Source organism: Lissotriton helveticus, chromosome 5_1 (genome assembly GCF_964261635.1).
Source record: "Lissotriton helveticus chromosome 5_1, aLisHel1.1, whole genome shotgun sequence".
In the NCBI taxonomy this organism is placed as follows: Eukaryota; Metazoa; Chordata; class Amphibia; order Caudata; family Salamandridae; genus Lissotriton; species Lissotriton helveticus.
Genome location: NC_136065.1, coordinates 211,179,134 through 211,204,244, shown reverse-complemented (window position 1 = coordinate 211,204,244; position 25,111 = coordinate 211,179,134). Strand labels below are relative to the sequence as shown.

General features: G+C 45.3%; 1 protein-coding gene across 2 annotated transcripts in view; it reads left to right on the top strand.

Annotated features, from left to right (window-relative positions):
- The window catches only part of ARRDC1 (arrestin domain containing 1), a 566,873-nt gene that overhangs the window by 376,148 nt on the left and 165,614 nt on the right, over positions 1-25,111 (top strand). For both annotated transcript variants that reach the window (XM_078642021.1, XM_078642020.1), the window contains exon 5: positions 10,778-10,960. In XM_078642021.1, coding sequence (XP_078498147.1) covers positions 10,778-10,960 — 183 coding nt within the window. The remainder of the gene's footprint in view (positions 1-10,777; positions 10,961-25,111) is intronic.

Here is a 25,111-nt window from a genome sequence, read left to right as displayed (position 1 = left end):
GAATGGTTCTTAGGACCAGGGCTGCTTTTCTGCCTAAGGTGGTATCTCCCTTCCATCTAGGTCAATCTATTACCCTTCCTTCCTTTTATCATCCCCCTCACCCTTCCAAGGAGGAAGAGAGACTGCACCGTCTGGACCCTAAGAGGGCGGTGTCCTTTTATCTTGATAGAACAAGAGACTTTCGAATGGATGACCAGCTGTTTGTTGATTTTGCTGGCTGCTGGAAGGGTAGAGCGGTGCACAAGCGCACACTTTCCAGGTGGATAATTCTGTGCATCAAGATCTGCTACTCTCTGGCAGGTAAGGACCCTCCTGAGGGTATAGGAGCTCACTCTACCAGGGCAAAGTCTGCTACTTCTGCATTGTCTAGAGGTGTACCTGTTGAGGACATTTGCAGAGCCGCGACTTGGGCCTCCCTCCACACTTTCGCGAAGCATTACTGCGTGGATACCGAGGTGAGGAGGGGCGACCACTTTGCGCGCTCTGTCGTCCAAGATTTCCTGGTATAGCGGAGTGGACACCCTCCTCCGGGAGTGGGGACTGCTGTGGGACTCTATTCACAAGGTGAGGAATCCACTGGCAGATGTATCTATCAGAAGAACAAGTTACTTACCTTCGGTAACGCTTTTTCTGGTAGATACAGTATCTGCCTGCGGATTCCTCACTGACCCACCCGCCTCCCCGTTGTCCACGTTGCTTTAACTGTTTATGTTCATTTTTGTATATTTATGTATTTGTTTGAAATAGGTTTTCTTACCTTGGCTGCACACTATGGGTGTGTAATTTTGAAAACTATGTACTGTGTACAATGTATTCGTATATATCTACTGTCATTGGTCCATCCGGGTGACTCAAAGGCATGGAAAAAAGGGCGGAACTGACGTCATCACGCCGACGTAGGCCTAATATGGAGTCGGTGACGTCAGACGGAGTCGCACGCAATGCCGTGCTCCTATGACATCGTCCACGCCGGCGTGCTTCAAAGAATTTTCCGAACGTTGCTGACGCAAGGGGGATATTCACAAGGTGGGGAATCCACAGGCAGATACTATATCTACCAGAAAAAGCATTACCAAAGGTAAGTAACTTGTTCTTTAGTTATTGCAGTGATTGTTAAGGAATGTAAAGCTATTTTAAAAGTTCACACTTAGAAACTTTTCAATGAAAATCTGGCAATGTTATCCAATGGGAGAAAATTCAGGTTGCAGTTAAAGTACGATCTTGTTACTTTTGTAATCCAGTACTGGGCTCCTAGGTCCAGCACTGGAGTCTCAACTTCAAACAGGTAGGTAATTACGTTTCAGTATTTGGTAAGATTTTTAAAGAATATTTCAAGTTTTCAAAAGTAGACACTTAGAAGAAATGTCACAGAAAAGCACACAATGGATTCCTATGGAGAAAATTCAAGTTACTAGTAAACCCGGCTAGGATTACTTTTGCGGTTCAGTACTGTGCTACAAGATGCAGTACTGGCTTCTCTCCTGATCACAGGTGAGTGCACGGAATTCGGACTTCGGTTGATTTTATGGGAATATTTTAAGTTTTCAAAACTTAACACTTTTTCGAGTCAAACCAGTCCATGTTATCCAGCGGCAGGTAAGTGAGTTATCGGTTTCCAGGTGAGTACTCGACTGGTGAAGTTAGGGTTCTGGGCATAGACTCAGGGGTCCCCCAGGGTCAGGTAGGTACAGTAGGTTCACCCTCAGCTGCACAGGGGCAGCCGGGTGCATAGGTAGTTAGGCCCAATGTTATCCAATGAGGGGCAGGGGGCCTCCGGTTGGTGGCTGCTGGCTAGCAGGCCACGCGGCCAAAAATTGGGCGCATACCACTGCTTGAAAGATGGCACTTTCTCACATCATGTTAACTAATGGAAACCTTCTTTGATGCGGGTCGGGTTTCTCATACCCGTTCTGTATCCCGAGACATCCCGATTAATGCCATATACTTATGATGTCGGTTCTGGATTATTTACGTGCTCCGTGAATTCCTTTTGTGTTCCACGGTAATTCTCCTCCCTTTTTCCACCTTTTTGATGCCAATTGCATGATTTGTAATCTCAATCCTCAGGGATTTACAATAACCGATATCCCGTTTTAACTTTTTTAGGCACAACGCCCCACCCCGTCTTATTTATTTATTTATTTAGAGGTTTTATATAGCGCTGGCTGGACCCAGGGGTATCAGAGCGCTTTACATTTTTGAGACAAGAAGGTCAGTAAGACATGGGTCATACATAGCATAAATGAGTGTAAACAACATATAAGTCTCCGCCAGACATATTTCAAAATGATAAATATGGGAAATAAGAACACCGAAAAGTGGGAGATGTGATAATCAAAAATAACCAGGCATACATTGAAAAGAGAGCCGGAAAATTGCAGAGGAGGATAGGGAGGTTGGTGGTCAGATTGGGTTTGTAAGGACGAGAGCAGGAGGGGCAGAAATGAGGGCAGACGGAGGACAAGGGAAGGGGGGGTGCAGGGAGGAGTGAAGGTGGTAAACAGGGAGGTGGAAGTGACGAGGAGGAAGGGCGAAGTAAGGCTGAAGTAAGGCTGAAAAGAAGGGAGGGCGGATGTATCGGAGGTCGGACAGAAGTTGCCAGAGGAAGATGGCAGATATGGATCTATGGTCCCCAATATTTATTGAGGAGATGTAGTTTGAGTTCTTTTTTGAAGCAAGGGTAGGAAGGGTTGCAACGAAGGTCAGTTGAAAGGGCATTCCAAATGCATGGAGCGTTGCCGGAAAAGGACCGAGACTGGGTGGTTTTCTTTTTTTGAAGGGGGGGGGGTAAGAAAGAGGTGTTTGTGCTTCTCAAGGAACGGGAGCAACCGGCTTTTGTGAGTTTGTTAGCGAGGTAGGTCGGTGTATTCTGATGGATAATTTTCTGTGTAATGCAGGCTGTTTTGTACGTGGATCTACCTTCAATGGGGAGGCATTTCAGGATTTTACGGGTAGGGGAGATGTGGTCGAATCGCTTGCAGTCTGAGGTAAGCCTAGCTGCAAGGTACAGCACAGATTTAAGCGGTGCGAGGTGGATCTTGTGAATTCCGGTGAGAATGGCATTGCCATAGTCGATGCGAGAAAGAACAAGGGATTGGACTGCTAGTTTGAAATCATCGATAGGGATGAAGGGCTTGATTTTCTTAAGGTGGCGTAGAGTGAAGAGGGCTCCTTTGGCAGAATTATTGATGTGTGTCTTGAGGGTTAGGAGGTAGTCAAGTGAGATACCTAGTGATTTGACTGAGGAGGACAAAGATAAGGAGCAGTTGAGGGCATTAAGGTCAGTGATCCAATTCTGAATAGGGAGCTGGTTGTTTTTAGGGGAAAAAGAATTATTTCAGTTTTTTTAGGGTTGAGTTTGAGGTGGTTGGTGTGGAACCAGGCTTGAATCTTGATGAGTGTTGTTGTGGTGAAGGATGTCAGCATGGGTTTTAATCTTATAATAGAGTTGGGTGTCATCGGCATAGAGATGGTAGTTGATCCCGGCTTGTTTAAGAATGAGTGTCCTGAAGAAGACCCCTTAGTAAGGCGCCACCATTGCCTACGTTTCCGTGGGTCGAAACGTCGACAGTCTATCCATGTGACCATCTGTCCATGTACCAGCTTCCACCCTAAATATGCTATTCATTGTCACCCCTCAAAGCATGATCTTTTGATTTGTTTTTTGAAGTTGTTCATGTCTTTGCATCTGGCTTTCTCACAAGTCAGACTTATTCAACTGTTTAATAAGGTCTTTTGACCATTACTGTGTCACTACCATCAAACCTTGCACCATTCCTCTCAATGCCACCCTCCCTACCCTTCTCCCCCCGGGGCACCAATTGCGTTGACGTTGATATGATTTTCTGTATAATAATCCTTTTGTCGATACATTGTGATTAAATAACAATCTCTCCTTATAGATTTGTATTTGCTTTTATATGTCTTTAAACTCAAAAATCTCTTGTTGTTTATAACACTACTTTCTGGGACCCCTCTTTCTTGTACTTTGCATTCACCCAGGACCCAGTGACTATGTTGGGTATACCACCCTTTTTGTAACGCAGCAGAATGTAACGGGTACATGAGTGGGAAATCGATACAACACTACTCCACCCATACTTCTAACGCTGGGGAACCCTGAAATAGAGCTCTTTGCCTCACAACAGAAATCGAAATGCCAGAGCTTCGCCTTCAGTTTTTCCCATCCTTAGCTCAATGGTAACGCCCTATGGATCATCTGGTATGGGATATTTGTTTATGCATTTTCTTCCTCTCCTACTCATTCTTTACCTGGTACAGAAGCTCATACAAACAACCCTCACACTGATTCGAATAACCTCAACATGGGCTTAACAAGCTTGTTGACAACTCTACTACAGTTGTCAGTTGCACCACTCGAGAAATTGCCACGCTGGCCTATTTTTAACTCATGGGCAGGGACAGGCACCCTAAACTCCAAACAACTCAACCTAGCGACTTGGCTCTTGAAGTCCTAGAATTTGTAAAGCTAAATCTGACACAAACATGTCTGACAATTCTAAAACAAGCCTGTAAGCCTACCACATGGACATGCTATGCAGCTAAATGGAAAAGATAGGTGCAGGCAACACATCCTTTTTTTAAATTCCAGCCATCAAAACTTTTATGGAGGGCCTAGAAAGAGTTATTGTGTCCTCTATTCCAGCAGCACTGGTCTGGATTCTCAATATACTTCTCACCAGACTTATGGGTCCACCCTTCGAACCACTACATTCATATAGTCTACAGTTTCTCGCATGGAAGGTAGCCTTCCTAGCTGCTATAAAATTCCTTTGACGGATCATTGAACTTCAAGCGCCCACCTTGGAAGAACCTTCCTCTCCCCGTCACCCCCCTCCCCCTTCCCCATGCCCCCCCCCCACCCAAATCCTTCCTGTCAAATTGGTACTAAGAACAAACCCCAGATTTCTCCCTAAAGTGCTTTCTCCTTTCAAATAAATCCGACCATTGAGCTCCCAGTTTTATTCGCAAATCCAGACTCCATAGCAGAAAGAGCTTTATACACACTCAATATTAAAATGGCGGTCATTTTTAAAATGGAGAGGACAAAGCCATTTTGTAAAACTCAACAGCTTTTCGTAGCCTTCTCAACTCAACGAAAAGGCTACCAATCTCCGAAGCAGGAATCAAAAGGTGGATAGTAGGGTGCATACAAACTTGATACCACAATTCCAAACAAGTTCTACCTGAAACCCCAAGAGATTATTCCATCCATAAAAAGAGAGACTCTATGGCTTTCCTATGCAGCATTCCACTAGTGGATATCTATAAAGCAGCCACATGGAATAACTTGCTACATTCAGAAGCACTATTGTGTTGATGTCCTAGCTAACCAACAAGTTAAAGTGGGCCAAGCTGTATTGCAAACACTTTTTCAAACATCTGTGTGAACCATTAGCTAACCACCGCATTTTGTGAGCACTGCTGTACATTAGATGCTAAGCATATATATCAGCATATATATCAACAGCCAACACATGCTACTAATGGAATATATTACCTAACCTGTAAGCATCTATTCATAGTGTGCAGTGCTGTAGATTCATATGCACCCACCCTCCAGCTCTGGAAGTTAATGACGGACAAACACCCTATTCTACTCAACATTTGTTTCTCGACTGTAACTTGCATGTTCATCTTTACGATTTAATTCCCTGCTCCTATCCTGCGCTCACCCGATGAGCCTCAAACAATCTAACAGAGGAGCCTATGACCATGCACAACAGACTATAGGAGAAGTCATCGTCCCTCCTGACTCAAAAGATTTTTGGAACAAAAACGGCTTGCAATGTTCCAACCCAACACTAGATGGCAGGAGTATGCTAAGCATATGTATCTATGACACTACACACCATGAATAGATGCTTAGAGGGCGGTAACATATTCCTTTCAGATACCCGATACTTTTGTATCACTCAGTTGAAAGGATTGAAATGGCAGGAAGTGTGAAATGCCTTACAATTCCAAGAAGTCTGGTATAGGGGGAAAACGCTCCTAGTCGGTAAGTGAAGAAATATCTATGTGCTTTTTCACTAATATCTCTTCAATTCAAACTGATGCTGAAGCAGAACAGAACGGAAGTTACTATGGTTGCTCTTTACTGGTTTTAACAGTGGTAGTAACCAGTCTTCTGAGTCTATTTTTTAAACTTCACTGGCTACTGCCGTGCCAGCCAGACTTCAATATCTTAGCTAGGTGGATCATTGAGTTAAGCTATCTCAATTAACATCTCTTTTTTGAGTGTGAAAATCAGGAATTTTATTCCTGGCAAAGCCAAAGACCTTTTATCCTCCTACAGTTGGTGCAATTACATTGAATTAGAAAAATTCCCTTTTATATATGTTAGAAGTTACAGAAGGGCTTCAGAAAGCAATATAGTGTACTAAAATTCTTAGTGTCCAGGATATTGAGCAGTATCATCCACTATATTCTTCAATGACACAGCTCGACTCCTCTCTGAATACAGCCCCTTAATCTGCCTATATACCATATGGACAGGCGTGGACAGAACATGGACAGAACGTGAAACACCCTTCTCCAAAACACTGTATGCCTTCAAGTTGAAGAGGTACTGCATATGGTGGGGAGAGGATGTGCCCTGACGGTTAGGGTGGTCGACCTCTAAACTAGGGAACTGGGTTCGAGTCTCTGCAAGGACGCTTAAAATCCTGTGATTCTGGGCAAATTACATAATCTCCCTGTACCTAACAAAAATTAATGTGTCCTTGTGTACCATAACTGGTGCTCGTGTAAAGCGCTCTAATACCTTCAGTTCTAGTTCTCGCCATATAAACCTCACCCCAAAAAAAATATATAGTATCAGGAAAAATAGGCTGAACTTGGAATATGCAATAAAGATAGTGTGACATTCTTGGTTTTTTATTTAACTGCTCGCATTGCTTGTTGTAAATGACTTATCTTAAAAGCTCTCTTAAAAACTTCAGTTGTGCGGCCACTCCATAAATTTCTCCAAGCATTATCCCTTTAATTAGTAAATATGCATATTATGGGCTACGAAAATGGGGTTCTGACTAGTTGAGAAAGAAAGACCAGGATGACTGACTAAGCAAAAATTAAATCTCTATGAATCTGCTATACTTAGTCTCCCTCTTTCACAACATGCACCTCGCTGACCCCTCCATAATCGTATGCAGTGCTCCATTTGGTAATGGCTGAAAATACTGATGCCAGTTCCATTTGGGAATCGAGTTGTGCAAACAGACCACAAAATCTGTCCCAAGTATGGAATGCCAAAATATCTACCTTGAACAAGAATGACCTTACAAAATGCCGACTTGTTTTAAATTCCTAAATGTAGCTGGACTAACTTCCTGCCGATTGTAGGGCTTCGCTAATGTACTATTCAAACTCCTGTTTTACCCTACTTAGCAGCAAACATATGACTGTTTTTCCTAATGGAAATATTTATATAAACTGAAAATGTTGGCTCTTTATACACAAAAAGGGTACTCTGGTTACAAAGTGTGTGTTTATAATTTGTGGTTGTCAAAAGGTGATCCAATTCCATCCAGATAAGCCCTGGATCATTGTCTATTCAAGGGATAGTAGTTGTGCATTGTGGATCATCATTGACTGTCTTAAACACTAGAATGCTTCCCTGATGCTTGTGTGGACGTTAAAACGTTTAATCTAAATTAATTTGTCCATATAGTATACACAGAGGGTGGTGCTGTCCATCTGCAGTTCGGGCTGAACTGTTCCCAGTTGGATTCATGCTAGTCTGGCTGATGGGGGTATTACCCCAAAACTGGTCCCAGGATGCTTGTTTCCAGTCCAGGGAAAACCTGGCTTGGAGGTTCAGTTGGACTAGTCCCATAAGGAACAGGGTGAAGACTGCACCACACCTCTTCCACGGAAAAACTGAAATCCTTCTGTTTGGCAATGGTACATTCTTCTGGCACCCTCATGGTGGCCGCAGGATTTAGGCACTCTCTTGTCCCCCTCCAGAAAGGTAAGGAATCTAGGAGTGCTCTTTGATAAGTTGACCTTTTGAAACCAAATCAGTCAGGTTACTACTTCATGTTTTACATCTTAATAATGTTGAAGAACATCTTTCCCTGCATTCCACCTGATTTGCAGAAAACCGTGATAATTGCTTTGGTACCAACACGAATTGACTACTGCAATGCCTTCTACGTGAATTTGCAGTAGCAATTTTTAAATAAGCTACAAACCCTTCAAAATGCAGCAGCGCGCCTCCTCCTCAATAGCCCTAAATTTCAGTCCGTATCCCAGGCACTACATATGCTGCACTGGCTTCCTGTAAAAACACATTGCTTTTAAGGCCCTTTGCATAGCCCACAATGTTCTACATAATGTTGAACCAGAGTATATCAAATTCGGATTGAACAAGATGGGCAGATCAGGACTGATAGGTGGGCAATATTACCAGAGGGTCAGGGGATGGTTGTGTGAGTCCTCATGGCAGATGACGTTCCAAACACCCAGATACCAAGGATTTTACAGCAGTGAGTGCATTGAACGTATGCCAGGCCAGACTACTTACACGGCTCTCCCAACATCACAGGTCAAATAGTGGCCTCTGAAATATAGATACAATCCTTGTCTGATTATGTACCAATTCATTTCATAATAAAAGTACCCAATACGCTGATAAACATCAACGGTTAGTAATTATGAGATAGCCTTCTGCATAGCAAATCAGCGACGGCTCCTCCGCTAAGGCAGAGTAACATTGCCTCAGTGCTCTGCTATGATAACGCAATGGTATTATCATTTTTATTTTTCTGTTACTGCTTAGTGGCGGGGCTGGCTAGAGAAGGGGCAAGGAGTGGAGCGGGGAGCACGCAATAAGTGGGCATTACTGTTTGGCTGGCCGACTCTTGTCACCCCTCCCCCCCTCCCCCCACACACACACACACACACCTCAGCAAGAACTTGAAGTGCAAGTGAGGGGATTCAAAGAGTCTTACAAAAGAACGAGAGCCCAAAATATATGGTGCAGACTCACAGCAACTAGAGATCAACTCAGGGCACTTGATACTTATGGGGCAATTCTGCACTACTTAAAACAATATACTATAAAGGGGGCAGTAGAGTTGGAAAGCTGCTGGTATACAAGCTCAAGGCCCGAATGGTGAACGAAAGGGTCTCGGCTATTAAGACAAACTCTTGGAAGCTTATCGCATCAGGTTCATGTATTAAACATGCCTTTCAGTTGATGTCACAGGTGCCAAAAAGGTCTCAATGTCATCAATACAAGGTAGAATAATATTGATAAATTTCATGATTGAGGTCCTCTTGCCTGTGGAGTTTGGAACCCTGGTGCATCTCTAACTCCACAATAACCGACCCCCTTTTCCCTGGGTTCGCAAGCCACGCTAGTAGGGAGCCAGGACGGTCTCTCTCCACATGTGCCCGAACCATGTAGTTCTTGTAATCAATGTAAACAGGAGGGGAAGGGACGGGGGGGGGGGAAGGGTGAAGCGCTCTATTTTTAAAGAGGTCCTACACCTGCGCCCCTCCTAGGCTAATGCACTTCAACTCACTGACTGGAGTAGTTCATCTCTTGAGACAAGGGGTGAGCCCGGTCAGAGGAAATCCCTGGGATCCAAATGATCAGATCTTGGTGCCCTCACACACCCGGTAGGTTGTCATGCTTCATCATAGGGTGCTCCTTGTCAAGTCCACAGATACAGCCATTTTTATTGCTCAGTCCTGCAGGGTTTCCTGGCATGAGGTGCGCTTCTCAGACCCTCCTCCGGTAGTACTGCTTTGGGATCTGCTCAAAAGGTGAGGAATCTGTGCATAGAAATTTCAGAACAGTTACTTACCCTTGGTAACATTCTTTCTGCTGGACAGTCTATTTAACCTCAGATTCCTGACAGCCCTTCCTCCTCCCTGTTCTGTGTAGTGAACTTTTAGGTGTAAAGAGTTATGTTTTGGATTCTGCACACTGTCAAGGTTCTCAGTCTACTTCCGATGCTCTGCTTTTATGGGTGTGGAAAGCTATGTTGTAAATTGATGTCAGCGCGCAATAGTGGCACCTGTATTCTGCTTCGCACTATCACTTTAGGAGATGGGACGAGGCTGCAGCAAAGTTGATGGTGCGTGGAAGCAATTGATGGAAAGGGATCAAAAGGTGAGAAATCAGATGTTAGGGAGAGTATCCAACTGAAAGAGCATTCGCAAAGGCAAGCAACTCTTACTCAATGATTGTGAATTTAAATGAAGATACAATGATGGAATAGGAAACCTTACATATCTGTAATACTACTACTTATTTGTCAAAAGTAATAAACATCTCTCCCAACTCTAAATTTAAAACAGGAAAAAAAGGAAGATGATAGTCCTTCCTCTAGTAATTCAGTTAAAACCGAACGGTACTGCTCAGTATTCCGCGATTGTTGAACAGCTTTCTATATTGAAATATGTTGCCCAATTTCTTTCTGATAAGATTTCTTCATTTCCTGTATGGTAAAAAAGGTGGTAAAGCCTCTTTCCTCTTTAAGCTTCACTGAAAAAATAAAATAAAATATGCTGTTTCCTTCAGGTAGGCATCTGCTCTAAGATAATTTTGGTAAAGAGATGGCTTTCATTGATTCTATACATAGACTGCAACATTCTGTGTTTGTGAATTTAATAAAAACATCCATGGTTTAAAACTATGATTACAGGTAAATCAGGTTTGTTTTGTCTTTAAAAATCCAAGTTATTCTTGCTCCAACTCCCAATGTGCTGTGTGAGTTACAAGGAATGTATTTATTTTTCACAGCAACCAAACACAGCTTTCATTTCAAAAAAGTTTAGCTACAAGCTGTTGAAGACCGGGACTTTGACACTTGGTGTGTCTTCTGACTTCAAAGGATATGTTGTGGGTCAGGTTATTAAGCTGCAAACTGACATTGAGAACAAATCTGGGAAGGACACTGGGTCAGTCATGATCAGCCTGATACAGGTAGGAGTATTAGTTTAACCGGTCTATGATTGCTAGTGTGTGGGTGGCAGCAGCTGACTTCGTTTGTGGCGGCTACAGTGTTTGTGTGATGAACTCCCTTGAAAATGGTGACTGAAGTTTTTGGGCTACTTGTTTTTTTTTTAACTTATCTTTATTGGCATTTCAAAGTTGTTCACAGATGTTTCCAGAAGATTGATAAAGTGGTTCTCTCTCCTCCTAGTATCCAGTACATCAACTTATAGCCTAATCTGGCCCTTCCTCCAAGCATGCCAGTGAGTAACAAGAAACTTCCCCAATACTCCCCCCCCCCCCCCCCCCCCCCATCCTATTCCATGTCAAATTCCCATTTGTCGCGCTAGGTGTATCTTATATGTGCAATCCCTATAGCGTGAATGTCCCTACTGGGCATCCCTGTGAGTCATCCAGGAGTTAATTCATCAGGGGTCCTCCTTCTCCTCCCCGCCTGCGTTGCCTGAGTCATTTGTGGCTGTGGAGCTCGCAGATCCGCTAGCCTTGCAGCCCATGCTCCTAGGTCCTCCTCCAATTTGTTATCTGTACGGGCATGCTTCATGTGCTCTGCCTCTGTCAACACCCATTCACACATGCCCTTCATCCAGGTCTCTACCAAGGGAAGTGTGTGGCATTGCCATGTTATCATAATTGTCTTTTTGATAAAATTAGCCCCAACATAACAAATTTCCTGCTCAAATTTTTTTTATTGGTTGGTAGCAATCCCAGTAGCAGTGTCCGTACCTCCCTGGATATTACCCACCCTGTGGCAGCCGGTAAACAAGTCTGTATCAGCTCCCAATATATCGTCAGAGTTGGGCAGGACCATTCCATATGTATAAATTCGGCGTCCCTCGCACTGCATCGGGACAGTCACCTCAGCGGTCTGTGCAGATTCTGCTATGTATCCATGGTGAAAGATATGCCTGATGTATAAAATGAATTTGAATAAGTTTGAAGGGTGCATAAGTGCTTGCAGTCCTGATTTCCTGGTGAATGTTTCGGCAATTGCTTATAGTGAGAGAATCCCCAATTGTGCCTTCCAATTTACTTGTACTGGCACTGTCCCTCCAGGATCGTTGTCTCGGAGTGCCCGATACAGGTGTGAAACCAGTCAATGACCCTGTGCCATATATAGCACACATTGCTGCAGAGGGGCTCCTCCAGAAAGGATGGCCAAAGCTCGCAAGCTACACTGGATCTTTTTTCCGTATTGTAGGAAGTGTCCCGATCCTAGTGAAAAGGAGGTCTCTGCCTCTCTTAGGGTTAAAAAGGGCCCACTATCAAGTAGATATCCCATCAGTTGACAGCCCCCCTCCTGCCTTCTACTTATTGACCTCCAGATTCCGCTATTTGCTGGAAGGCTTTCACCAACAATGGTGGCATATCCAGAGCATAAGGCGCATTTCGTATCCCCCTGTGGACCACGTGCTCCCATATCTCTGCCACATAACTTATAACATAGGGATGGCCTACGGGTACCCCGGACCCAAGCATCAAGAGCTACAGTAAAGATCAAGCCCAATATGTTGCTTTCAGTAGCTGCTTTTCCCCAGTTCTCATTATCGTCCAAACAGCGGACTGCGTGTTGCAGTTGAGAGGCCATATATTAAAACTCCAGGTGGGCACCTCTACTACTCTATACTAGTGTGTCATCCATGTATAGGGAGACCACATGGTCGGTCTCTACTCAAGCAGCGGCCAGCACGGATCTAGGGTAGTGGGGCTGATGGGGGGGGGGGGGTAAAGAGGTATAATTATAAAAAAAGAAAAATTCACTTACCTCCGCGCTGCTCTGTCCCACGTCATCGCTCCTCCGCCGAACAGGAAGCAGCCAGGCTCCCCTGAGCCAATCACACCGCTGCAATGCAGCATTGTGATTTGTCTGAGCGCCATGGTTCGACGCCGAGACGAGGACTGGGGCCTGAGCATGTTCTCAATTTAGTCTGTAATGATGCCTGCATGGAGAACATGCTAAAGTGTGCATGACTGTTCGGCATGCCCGAGAGGGCCCGGTCAGAGCATCATGCGCACTTTAGTGTACTCACCACTCCTCCACTGCTCTGTCAGCAGAGCAGCCCTGCCCGCCTTCATGTTGCAGCAGCAGGAAAGAATAAAATGATAATAACATTGCATTATTATCATTTTATTTTTCCCTTTTCTTACTGCTGCACAGCAGCAGTGGGGCGACGCTCCTCTGCCTTAGTGGAGGATCCGCCACTGCTCTCCCCAAGACGTATTACCCAGGGAGCCATCTGTTTCCACAGGACCACCACTAGAGGCTCCATAGCTTTTGAAAAAACAAGCGGGTATAAAGGGCAGCCTTGTCGGGTGCCCAGAGTCAGTAGAAAGTAGTGTGAGACCAGCCCTCCAGTTCGTACACGGGCAGCCCGAGCAGTATAGAGTAGTTGAACCCATTAAAGGAAATCGTGGCCCACCCCAAACCGTTGCAAAACCGACCACATATAGGACCAGTCTATGGATTCAAAGGCTTGCTCTATGTCGAGCAATGCCATGGCATAGTCTTCCTCCATGAGACACAGAGCATGCCATACATGCGCCAGTTGTTGCAAATGATAAGTATTACTACGTTTGGTATGAACCCTGCCTGATCTATGTGCATCAGGCGAGACATATAGGGAAGGAGATGAGCCACCAATATTCCGCTTAGGATTTTCATAGCCAGATTCAGAAATGACATCAGTCTATATGAACTGGACAGCAGGGGGTCTCTGTCAGGTTTCAGGATCAAAACCACCATGGCCTCCCTCATGGAGGCCGGTTAAGACTACGCTTCCAATGATTCATTGTAGACCTCTAATAAGTGGTCCACCAGGTGGAAGGCGAACAACTGATGAAACTATGTCTGGAGACCATCGCTCCCAGGATTGTTCGCCTGGTTGAGGCACCAAATGGCTTCCAGTACTTCCTCCCTTGTGACTGGGGCTCCGGACTCCGAGGACGCTGCTGGCTCCGGATCCAGCTGCGGCAATTCTGCAGAGGTCAAAAAATCCTGAATGGTCTCTGGCTGGGGGGGAAAGGGGATGTACCTGCCTCCCATACACCTTGGCTACATGCGTTGCCAATGTTTCTAGGATTGTACATTGCGTGAACTCCATGTTCGAGGCATATGAGCTGCAGATTGCACACTGTGCATAGATCACCACCTAGTGTTCGGCCCGGATGTTTGCAGTTTGTTGTTGTCCTGAAAAGTTCTTTGGAAGTCACAAGATAGATGACTCCTCCTTTGGACCACATTGCGCATGGGCATCTGCTCCATCCCCGGATTGTTTTTTTCCGCCATCGGGCTCAGATGTGTTTTCTGCACTCCGGTTTGGAACCGAATTTCCTTCGGCGCGCAATCCTCACCCAGTTCGACGGTATTGTTTCGATCGCTCTCCACATCGATGCGATTCTTCACCACTTCGAAGTCTTCGATTCCGGTCGTCGACGAAGGCCTTCGGGCCTACCTAGGCCTTACTTTCTGGCTCATGGAAAGGACGCCATTCAAGAAGTGTCCTCGATGTGGGTCAAAGTTTCCCCACACTGACCTACATGAAGTGTGCAACCTATGCCTCTCACCGGAGCACGAGGCCAAAGACTGTTCTCCGCTTGTGCCTCCTTCTGCTCCAAGAAGACGATCCGGGACCGACTAGCTCGAAGAACAATGGCTCGCTCATCAGCTTCGATCCCCGACGACATCTTCGAAGAGGTCGTCGACGTGCCAGAACACCAGCACGCCGAAGAGAGTACCAGCTCCTCAGACGCCGTAGACTCCGATGTCGAGGGAGGAAGTCCAGCTCAACGGGTCGTAAGTAAGATAGTCGCCCACAACCCTTCCTCGACACCCTCTAAAAAGTCTTCAGGCACACCCTCACCTTCAGGCCCGGGTGCACACTGAGAGACTGCTTTCAACGCCCCGCCTTCGGGCCTGGCAAAGAAGCCCATTAAACCTTCAGGCGGCTCGAGCCAGCCTATCCCCGGTGCCGATTCGATACCGACACCGAAGAAAAAGCCATCTTTCTTGACCACGCCGACCGTTGCTCCGACACCTAAGCACACGGCGCCAAAGACTGGCAGCAGCTCATCGATGCCGAAACCGCATTCGGAGCCGACTAAAAAAAAAAAAGACCTAAAGCACAAGAACACGCTTCGGAACCGAAAAAACACCCGAAAAAAAAAACAAAAAAACGGTAAAAGGACATTTCAAATGGGCACACCTCTAAACCAAAATCAGCTACCGACTCAGTGCAAAAAAAACCTACGGAGCTGGAAACATCGACACCGAAGGATCTGCCCTATTCAGAGGAACTTTTTACACCTGATCCTAACCAAAAAACTCTTGTAAAGGATCCTAAGACTGGTCAATTGACTCCCAGTTCCAAAAAGAGACCACTTGATGCGCCAGAACCTCCTCCTCCTCCAAAGAGAGACATTGCAACCTCTCCATTAAGGGTGCCTTCTCCACCACCTCCCCATACTGTTCCTCCTCCTACACCTACTCCACCTCACCATTCAACTACACCATCCCCTAATCCAGACGATGATGTAGACACAGACTCTGATGACACAGGTGGGGGCGCACATGACCCAGCAGTGACCAATAGTCCCCCTCAGTGACCTAATCCATGGGATGATTACAACACCCCTGATGTGCCTTATGTCCCACAAGACGATATATATATACCCTTCTAGACCTTCTCCACCAGAGGACACTATAAGTTTTAACCTACTAGTCCAAAGAGCTGCCCAATATCATGGGGTGACTTACACACAGATGCGGTGGAGGAAGATTTCCTACTAGACACTTCTGACAACACACAAAGGTCTACTGCCATTTTGCCAATGCTTAAGGGTGTAATCAAACTAGCAACAGAGGTTTTTAAAAACCTTGTCAGGGGTAGGGTCCTCAATCCTCGCATTGAGAAAAATATAAAGCTGCCCCTACAGATCCAGTCTATATTAAAGGTCCAGCACCATTAGACTCTTTAGTAATGTCTAATGCACGTAAAAGTGCTAATTTTCAGACATCAGGTGAGGCCTCACCACCAGACAAAAATCCAAGCTACTTGACGCCTCCGGCAAAAGAACGGTACAAAAGGGGGTGGTGATGGACGGAGCATCTGAACCAATCAAACACTCACACCCAGTCAAAAGATCTGGGTTTAATCCATCACCGTTCTTTAGTCCACTCTGCCACCCCAGTTCAGACATGGCTATATGCAAATCAGTCTGACCCTGTGCCTCATGGGAACAGTCCAGCCCGAACTGCCATGCCATGCCTTCCCTGGACCGGAAACAAGCTTCCGAGGACCGGTTTCCGGCATTACAGCCTTCTTCAGCCCGGCTTGCTTGAATCCAGTGGCAAAGTGAGCAAGGGACTCACGTCTGAGCATACCCTGCCACACTTATGGCGGCCAAAGCGGTACAAAAAGGGGGTGGTGATGGACGGAGCATCTGAACCAATCAAACACTCACACCTAGTCAAAAGATCTGGGTTTGATCCATCACTGTTCTTTAGCCCACTCTGTCACCCCAGTTCAGACATGGCTATATGCAAATCAGTCTGACCCTGTGCCTCATGGGAACAGTCCAGCCCGAACTGCCAAGCCATGCCTTCCCTGGACCGGAAACAAGCTTCCGAGGACCGGTTTCCGGCATTACAGCCTTCTTCAGCCCGGCTTGCTTGAATCCAGTGGCAATGTGAGCAAGGGACTCACGTCTGAGCATACCCTGCCACACTTGCCGGAAACCGGTCCTCGGAAGCTTGTTTCCGGTCCAGGGAAGGCATGGCTTGGCAGTTCGGGCTGGACTGTTCCCATGAGGCACAGGGTCAGACTGATTTGCATATAGCCATGTCTGAACTGGGGTGGCAGAGTGGGCTAAAGAACGGTGATGGATCAAACCCAGATCTTTTGACTGGGTGTGAGTGTTTGATTGGTTCAGATGCTCCGTCCATCACCACCCCCTTTTGTCCGGCAAAAGAACAGCGTCACAAGCAGCTAATATCTGGCGCATCGCCAACACCCAAGCGATGCTGGCCAGCTATGACAGGGCTCATTATGATGAACTAGAGTCCATAATGCAGCATCTACCAGACTAATACAGAAATGGGGCCAATGAACTTACACAGGAAGGTAGAAATATTACTAATACTTCCATTCGGTGTGCCCTAGATGCTGCAGATACCGCCTCAAGGGCAATCAATACCAGCACCCTTCTACGTAGACATGCTTGGCTTTGTATCTCAGGTTTTAAACCTGAGGAACAAAACTCCATCCTTAATCGGCCTTTGGATGAGACACATTTATTTGGCCCAAATGTTGACGTGTCTTTAGAAAAGATGAAGAAAGACACCGATACAGCAAAATCTATGGGACCCTTGCAGCAGCAAGCTCCCAGATGTTCTTTTCGTCGCTCATCATACAGAGGCAACACTCTCATCATACAGAGGCAACACTAGAGGTTACTCCTCCGAAAGTCCCTCCACCTCATACAAAACCCCTAGCCAATCCACATTCACTAAGGGCTACCAGAGAGGGGGTTACAGGGGTAACAACAACAAAGGCAGAGGCAAAACCAACAACTCCCGCTCTGCCTCTTCCCTTACCCAATGACTTTACTCCCCTTTCCCCCAACATTCCACTCCTGTGGCGGGGAAGACTGCAACAATTCCTTCCTGCCTGGACCAACATCACATCAGACAGGTGGGTGAGACAAATTATTCAGTCAGGTTACTGTCTAGAGCTGACATCTACCCCCCCATACATACCACCCAAACAGCGCCCAATGTCACAAGAACATCTATCACTGTTAAAGCAAGAAGTAGTATCCCTGCTACAAAAAAGTGCAATAGAACCAGTTCCTCTCCACCAACAAAACGAAGGGGTTTACTCTCTATTTTCTAATTCCAAAAAAGGACGGTTCTCTAAGGCCTATTCTAGACCTCAGACCGCTAAACCTATACATACAGTCAGACCATTTTCACATGGTCACACTCCAACAAGTCCTTCCGCTTCTGTCACAAAACGACTTATTTGCTACTTTCAATCTCAAGGACGCATACTTCCACATTCCCATTCACAAGGCTCACAGGAAGTATCTCAGATTTGTAATAGACGGGCAGCACTATCAATTCAAAGTACTCCCATTCGGAGTCACAACAGCACCAAGAGTATTCATCAAGTGCTTAGCAGTAGTGGCAGCGCATTTACAAAGACAACACATCCATGTCTTCCCGTACCTCGACGACTGGCTCATAAAAGGCAGCTCACACAACCAATGCGTGGAATACACTCATGCCACGATATAACTGCTTCACGACTTGGGGTTCACAATAAACCACGCCAAGTCCCATCTACAACCATCCAAAGTACAACAGTACCTCTGTGCCACAATAAACACCTCAAAAGCGCTAGCTTATCCCACTCCAGCAAGAATAGCCAGCTTGCAAACTCTTCTAACAAAGTTTCAGCTACACCACTCCCTTCCAGCAACTCAGAGGGATGATGGCCTCTTGCATTTTCATAGTGCCCCATGCAAGACTTCAAACGCGTCCGCTACATGAATGCTTATCACGTCAATGGAACAAGGCTCAAGGTCAATTGACAGACCTAGTGTTGGTAGACGGTCGGACTCATCGCTCTCTGCAGTGATGGAACACCAAAAACCTTTCCAGAGGACGACTGTTCCTAGAGCCAGTTCCTCAGATAATCTTGACTGCGGACGCATCGCTCTCCGGCTGGGCAGCCCACCTACTGCAACACACCATGCAAGGCAGGTGGACACTGCAACAAAAGTTACTCCACATCAATCATCTGGAGTTACTAGCAATATTCCTAGCACTAAAAGCTTTCCAAAAGCAAGTATCAAACAAAGCTGTGTTAGTCCGCACAGACAGCATGACAGCCATGTATTACATACAGAAGCAAGGAGGCACACACTCCCTGCAGCTCTCTCAACTAGCACAGGACATGTGGCGATGGGCTATACCTCAAAACATATTCCTTCTAGCCCAGAGTACAAAATACCTTAGCGGATCTGTTAAGTCGTCAAACACAATAGAACCACGAGTGGGAACTTCATATGCAAGTTCTTCAGCCATTCTTTCAAATGTGGGGACAACCTCAGATAGATCTATTTGCCACCCACGAAAACACCAAATGCCAAAACTTCGCCGCCAGATATCCACACCCACTGTCCAAAGGCAATGCGATATGGATGAACTGATCAAACAAATTTGTGTACTCTTTTCCACCTCTACCACTCATGCCACTAGTAGTACGCAAACTACAGCAGCATTCTCTGACCCTCATCCTAGTTGCTCCAACGTGGGCCAGACAGCCGTGGTACACCACACTGCTACAACTGTCTGTGTAACCACACCAAAAATTGCACCTCTCTCCACACCTCTTAACACAGAACCGTGGAGAGATCAGACACCCGGACCCAGCTCAGTTCAACCTTGCGATCTGGCTCTGAAATCCTAGAATTTGGATATCTGAACCTTCCTCCAGACTTCATGAATGTCATAAAAGAAGCTAGATGTCCAACCACTAGGGCATGTTATGCAGCCAAGTGGAAACGATTTGTAAGATATTGTCACAGCAACAATATTAATCCTCTAGATGTGTCTATTCAACACATCATAGGACACTTACTGCATCTCCAAAGATGTAACTTAGCCTATACGTCTATTAGACTACATCTTGCTGCAATAGCAGCATATCTTCAAAACAGACAACATCTATCTCTATTCAGAGTGCCTGCCATTAAAGCATTTATGGAAGGCCTTAAAAGAATAATTCCTTTCCACAGTACCACCTTCACCTGTGTGGAATTTAAACGTTGTTCTCACACGGTTAATGGGACCTCCCTTCGTACCCTTACACAAATGTGAACTACAATTTTTAACGTGGAAGGTTGCGTTCCTAGTAGCTATTACTTCTCTGCATAGAGTTAGTGAACTACAAACACTAACCATTCAAGAACCCTTCTTGCAAATGCATCACTATAAGGTAGTTCTGCGTACTAATCCAACATTCTTACCCAAAGTCATTTCTCCCTTCCATCTCAATCAATCTATGGAACTGCCCGTTTTCTTCTCGCAACCACAGACAATACCAGAAAGAGATCTTCACACATTAGATGTCAGAAGAGCATTGCTATACTACATAGAGAGGACACAACCCTTACGTAAGACAAAACAACTTTTTGTGTCTTTCTCACCACCACACAAAGGTAATCCCATTTCAAAATCTGGGATAGCTAGATGGATTGTCAAATGCGTACAGATTTGTTACCACAAAGCTCAACGTACGTTATCTATTCCTCCTAAATCCCACTCTACAAGAAAAATAGGGGCTTCAATGGCATTTTTAGGGAACATTCCCCTAGATGACATCTGCAGAGCAGCTACATGGTCAAAACCGCACACATTCACAAAACACTATTGTGTAGATGTGCAAACCAAGCAACAAGCTAATGTGGGTCAGGCTGTACTCAAAACATTATTCCAAACTAGTTCAACAGATAGGGGTGGTCGCCGCTAAGAGTGGGTACTGCTATTCAATCTATGCACAGTGTGCAATCTGCAGCTCATATGCCTCGAACGGAAAATGCTACTTACCAGTATGCATCTGTTCTTGGCATGGAGAGCTGCAGAGTTGCACACGCCCACCTGCCTCCCCAGGCTACCCTTGTCTGTTCACGTATTATCTTAATTAGATACAAATTACATCGGCATCCTTTCTTTTCATGCAAAGCTCCATCATTTCCCTAATGATGAAAAACAATCTGGGAATGAAGCAGATGCCCATGCGCAATGTGGTCCAAAGGAGGAGTCACCTATTTCGTGACTTCCAAAGAACTTTTTAGGACAACAACAAACTGCAAACATCCGGGCCCAACACTAGGTGGCGATCTATGCACAGTGTGCAACTCTGCAGCTCTAACATGCCAAGAACAGGTGCATACTGGTAAGTAGCATTTTCCATCTGGTGGATACAGTATCTGCATGTGGATTCCTCACTGACCCACCTGCCTTCCCGTTGTCTACCTACATATACCGATAATATTTCTGACGTAGTTTTATGTATTTCATTGTTATTCGAAATGATGTGATGTTTGCCAATAGGAAATGTCTTTAATTTAGAATTTCCATGTACTATTCTCTTTAATACAAGAACATTTTGTCGTTAAAGAATTAAGATTAAAACATTCATAAAATAAGAATATAGAACATTTTTAAACCATACAGATATTAAAAACATCATTACACTATAAAAAATGTATTTATAGGAACTTCGCATCATGGTCTGAGGACAGTGCATGTTGCATATTTCATGTTAATTTAGCGTATATAAACAAAGGTGTTTACGTCATAAAGTGCAAGGCAAATGCTCAGATGAGAATTATAATTCTTCAAGTGTTCAAACGTCATGTTTTTCATACGTTAAGGCTTCTAAATGAGAATTATCCTTTCTTCTCCTGATTTATCGTTTTCCAAACTACAGATATAGTTAAAAGCATATTTATAATATGTTATTATCTAAATAAAGTGGTTTTTACACAGATTTCCTAATGTCCCAATTAAAAACTACAAAAAAGAATAAAATGCAACATGGACTGAGGGGACTCTGTCACAAGGGCAATTTGGAATGTTATGACTCCACTTTCCCGATCTAGGGAAAGCTATTAGATAGTGTAAGAAGCCCAACCATAGCCTGGTTAGATTAAATCTATACTGAATATTTCTTACCGAAATAAGGTATGGTTGAATGCCCATCAATAGTGGGCGCTCACAGTCCGATTTGACACTGTTTTAAACCAGCTTCATCAGCTCTTGCACATTCCCTAAAAGTGACTAGCCTTGTCTTTGTCTCTTTTGCTATAATTCTGGATGGACAATGGATCATGAAGATCAGGGTCCACCTTACACTCTTTTAAAAGGTTATGAATATACTCTAACCAGGGGATATTCCTGCTATGGTCAAGGGCAAGGCAATCCATAATTATATCCTTAGTAAACTTAGTCTCCTCTTTCGTCCAGACTTCATGCCAAAATGGAAGTGCTGCCGTGCTTATAAGATCGCTAATATAAAATGCGCACAGCTCTTTGTGAACTATGTATGAGGCAGTGGAACTTGAGACTGCCAACAGCCTTTTTAGAAATTTGTTTTCCTGAGTTTATAACATGGTTGTTAGCCCTCTCCCATATAGTTGCCCGATTGCATGTGCCTGTTATACACTTACTCTTATACAGAGTAAGGATTTCCCGTACCGGTTTGTTGCCTATTTTTGTAGAGAATCTAAAGTTGCCCTCGCATAATCCCAAATATTTTAATTTGCATAGGTCAATTTGTGCGCCCCAGGTACCATTCCTATTAAAATAATTCCCAAGTAAGTGAAGGACGTTACTCTGTTAATTTGGGCACCTCCAGCGTCATGTTGTCTGTTATCCAGTATTATGGGTGTCTTTCATAGATTCACATGCCTGAATCATTCCCCGTCGTCGATGGGAGCCCCGGTAATAGAAAAGTAATGTCCTATAGACATACATAGAGAAAAATAGGCCTAAGGGCCTTGCCTTAGTAGCCTATCTGTGTCCTTTTGTAAAAAGGACCAAATTACTAAAGGTAGCCAATCAGCTACCACCTCCCTCTAGAACCTTCCTGCCAGGAGCCTCAGTCTCTCAGATTTTCTACCGCACGTTGTGCTAGGGAGTCCCCACCTGAGCTCTCCTCAGGTTTCTTCAATTTCTCTCCTTTTCTTCAACAAACTTGGATTATACTTCAACTATGACTGAACAACAGAAAAAAGGACTCTTTAGAGCCTGTTCTTCTTGTGGCAAGAAGAGACTGCACGTCGACGACAAGCATGAGACTTGCCTCTACCCTGACCATACAGCTAAAGACTGCAGGGTATGTAGAACATTCTCTACCAAAACACTTAAAGATAGAGAAGGAAGACTGCTCCTCTGGTTAAACAGACTCAAAACCAGAGATGATGAGGTGCTCTCCTCGGAGGGCAGTGAAATGGCTTCAGTTTCTTCGAAACTGTCCTTGAAAAGGCCAAGGGAGGCTTCCCCTGGCCATTCAGACGTCCCTCACAAAAAGACTGCTTCAAAGTCTTCTGAGGCAAGATCTGACACGTCTGTGAAGGATGCTGCAACCTTCAGAAAGCCATCGCAGTCATCGTCGACTACTTCCACGACGTTCTCTTCAAGAAAAACGAACTATGTCTCCACATCGACGACAGTTTCGACGACGGTGGCATCGTCAGCCTTGACTTCAACGACGACGACCACCCACTCGTCGACGATGGGTAAGCCAATATCGTCGATTGTACTTATTAAAAAGCAGCAGTCGATTGTCAAAACTCCGTCGACATCACTGTCGACGTCGACAAAACAAAAGACACCTACATCGTCGACGAGGATTCAGTCGACGCCAACCGCATCGTCGACGAAGACACCGACGACGGTAGGAGCACCGTCGACGACATGTGCACCGTCGACGGCTACTACGCCGATGACGACGAAAGGGCCGTCGACGGCCACATCGACGATGGCGAAAGTACCGTCGATGACAACATCGACGTCGACGAAGGCATCGTCGACGGCCGCACCGTCGACGACAGCACCGTCGACGACAACTTCATCGGCGAAGGAACAGTCGACGCTTGAAAAACGATCGACGTCGATACCGTCGACGACACCAACGACGACCTCGTCGACGACGACGGCATCGTCGACGCCATGGAAAAAAGCGGAGTTAGTTCCATCAAAAAAGGTCACCAAACTCCCTATTACGCCAGATTTAACATCACCCAGTAGGGTTCAAACACTGCTCCCTTCTCGCATACTGCAAGATGACGAATCGGATGATGAACAATTCGAACAAGCTACTAGTCCGTCAGATCTCAATGTCAAATGCCAGAGTACTGACGATGACGGAGATGATGTTATTTTTACAGAGGAAACTGTTCAGGCTCAAGTACAGACTCGAGTCACTCCAATGATCGTCTTGCCGGCTGAGATAGTCACTGATCTTCAATTCTTGATCACAGACTACAAAAAACGATTCCCAGAATCGTCATCGACCCCTTCAAAAGACAACTCTCAGGAATCTTCATTGCCGCAAAGATCACCAAGGACAAGACCAGCGCCTTTGGTTATTCCTCAAGATAGTGAACAGGTTCACAACATCCAATCCTCTGATGAGGACGACGAACCTCCTGAGGAAGGTGAGGTTAGAGATGACCTCTCTCATAACAGAGATGACGAAGATTACGTTGCTCATTCTCCGGCCACACCGGAACCCAGCACGTCAGACTCTCCACCAGTGGATATCGGCGGATTCCACAATTTAATAGAGAGAGCGGCCACTAGATTTCACATGACAATGGAAACAAAAGTAACGGATTGTTTCTTATATGACTTTGAAGATCCTATAAAGAAAGAGGCAAGGTCCATTCCCATAATAGATCACATCTGGGAACAGGGTCTACAGCTCATGCAAACACCTGCATCTGTTTCAATAGTGATACCTAGACTGGATAAAAAGTATAGGGCTCCGTCAACGGCACCCACTTGCTTTAATTCACATCCTAAACCAGATTCGGTCGTCACTCAAGCCGCCCAGAAAAACTCCAGAAACCCATCCTCGCCACTGTCAGCACCACCAGACAAGGAGGGCAGGAAATTAGATGGCATAGGCAAACGCTTCTCCACAACGTCAGCCATGACGGTCAAAGTGGCCAACGCCATTGCTCTGCTAGGCAGATACAATAGACAATTATGGGAAGATATCGCTCCATATCTAACACATGTACCTGACGACTTGAAGGATGAGGTCCAGGCACTCCTTCATGAAGGTCAAATGTCAGCATCGGAAATCATAGATTCAGCTGTCGATGTCGCCATGACAGGCTTCAGACAGCTGGCAGGCGCCGCAGTTCTGCGCAGACAAGGATGGCTCAAGGCGACCTCCTTCAGACAAGAGGTCCAAACCAAAGTTGTAGATATGCCCTATGACGGACAACAACTATTTGGAGCAAAAATAGATGAAGCCTTGCAGACGATCAAGAAAGACACCGACACTGCAAGAGCTCTCGGGACCTTACAATTCAGAAACCAGTCCT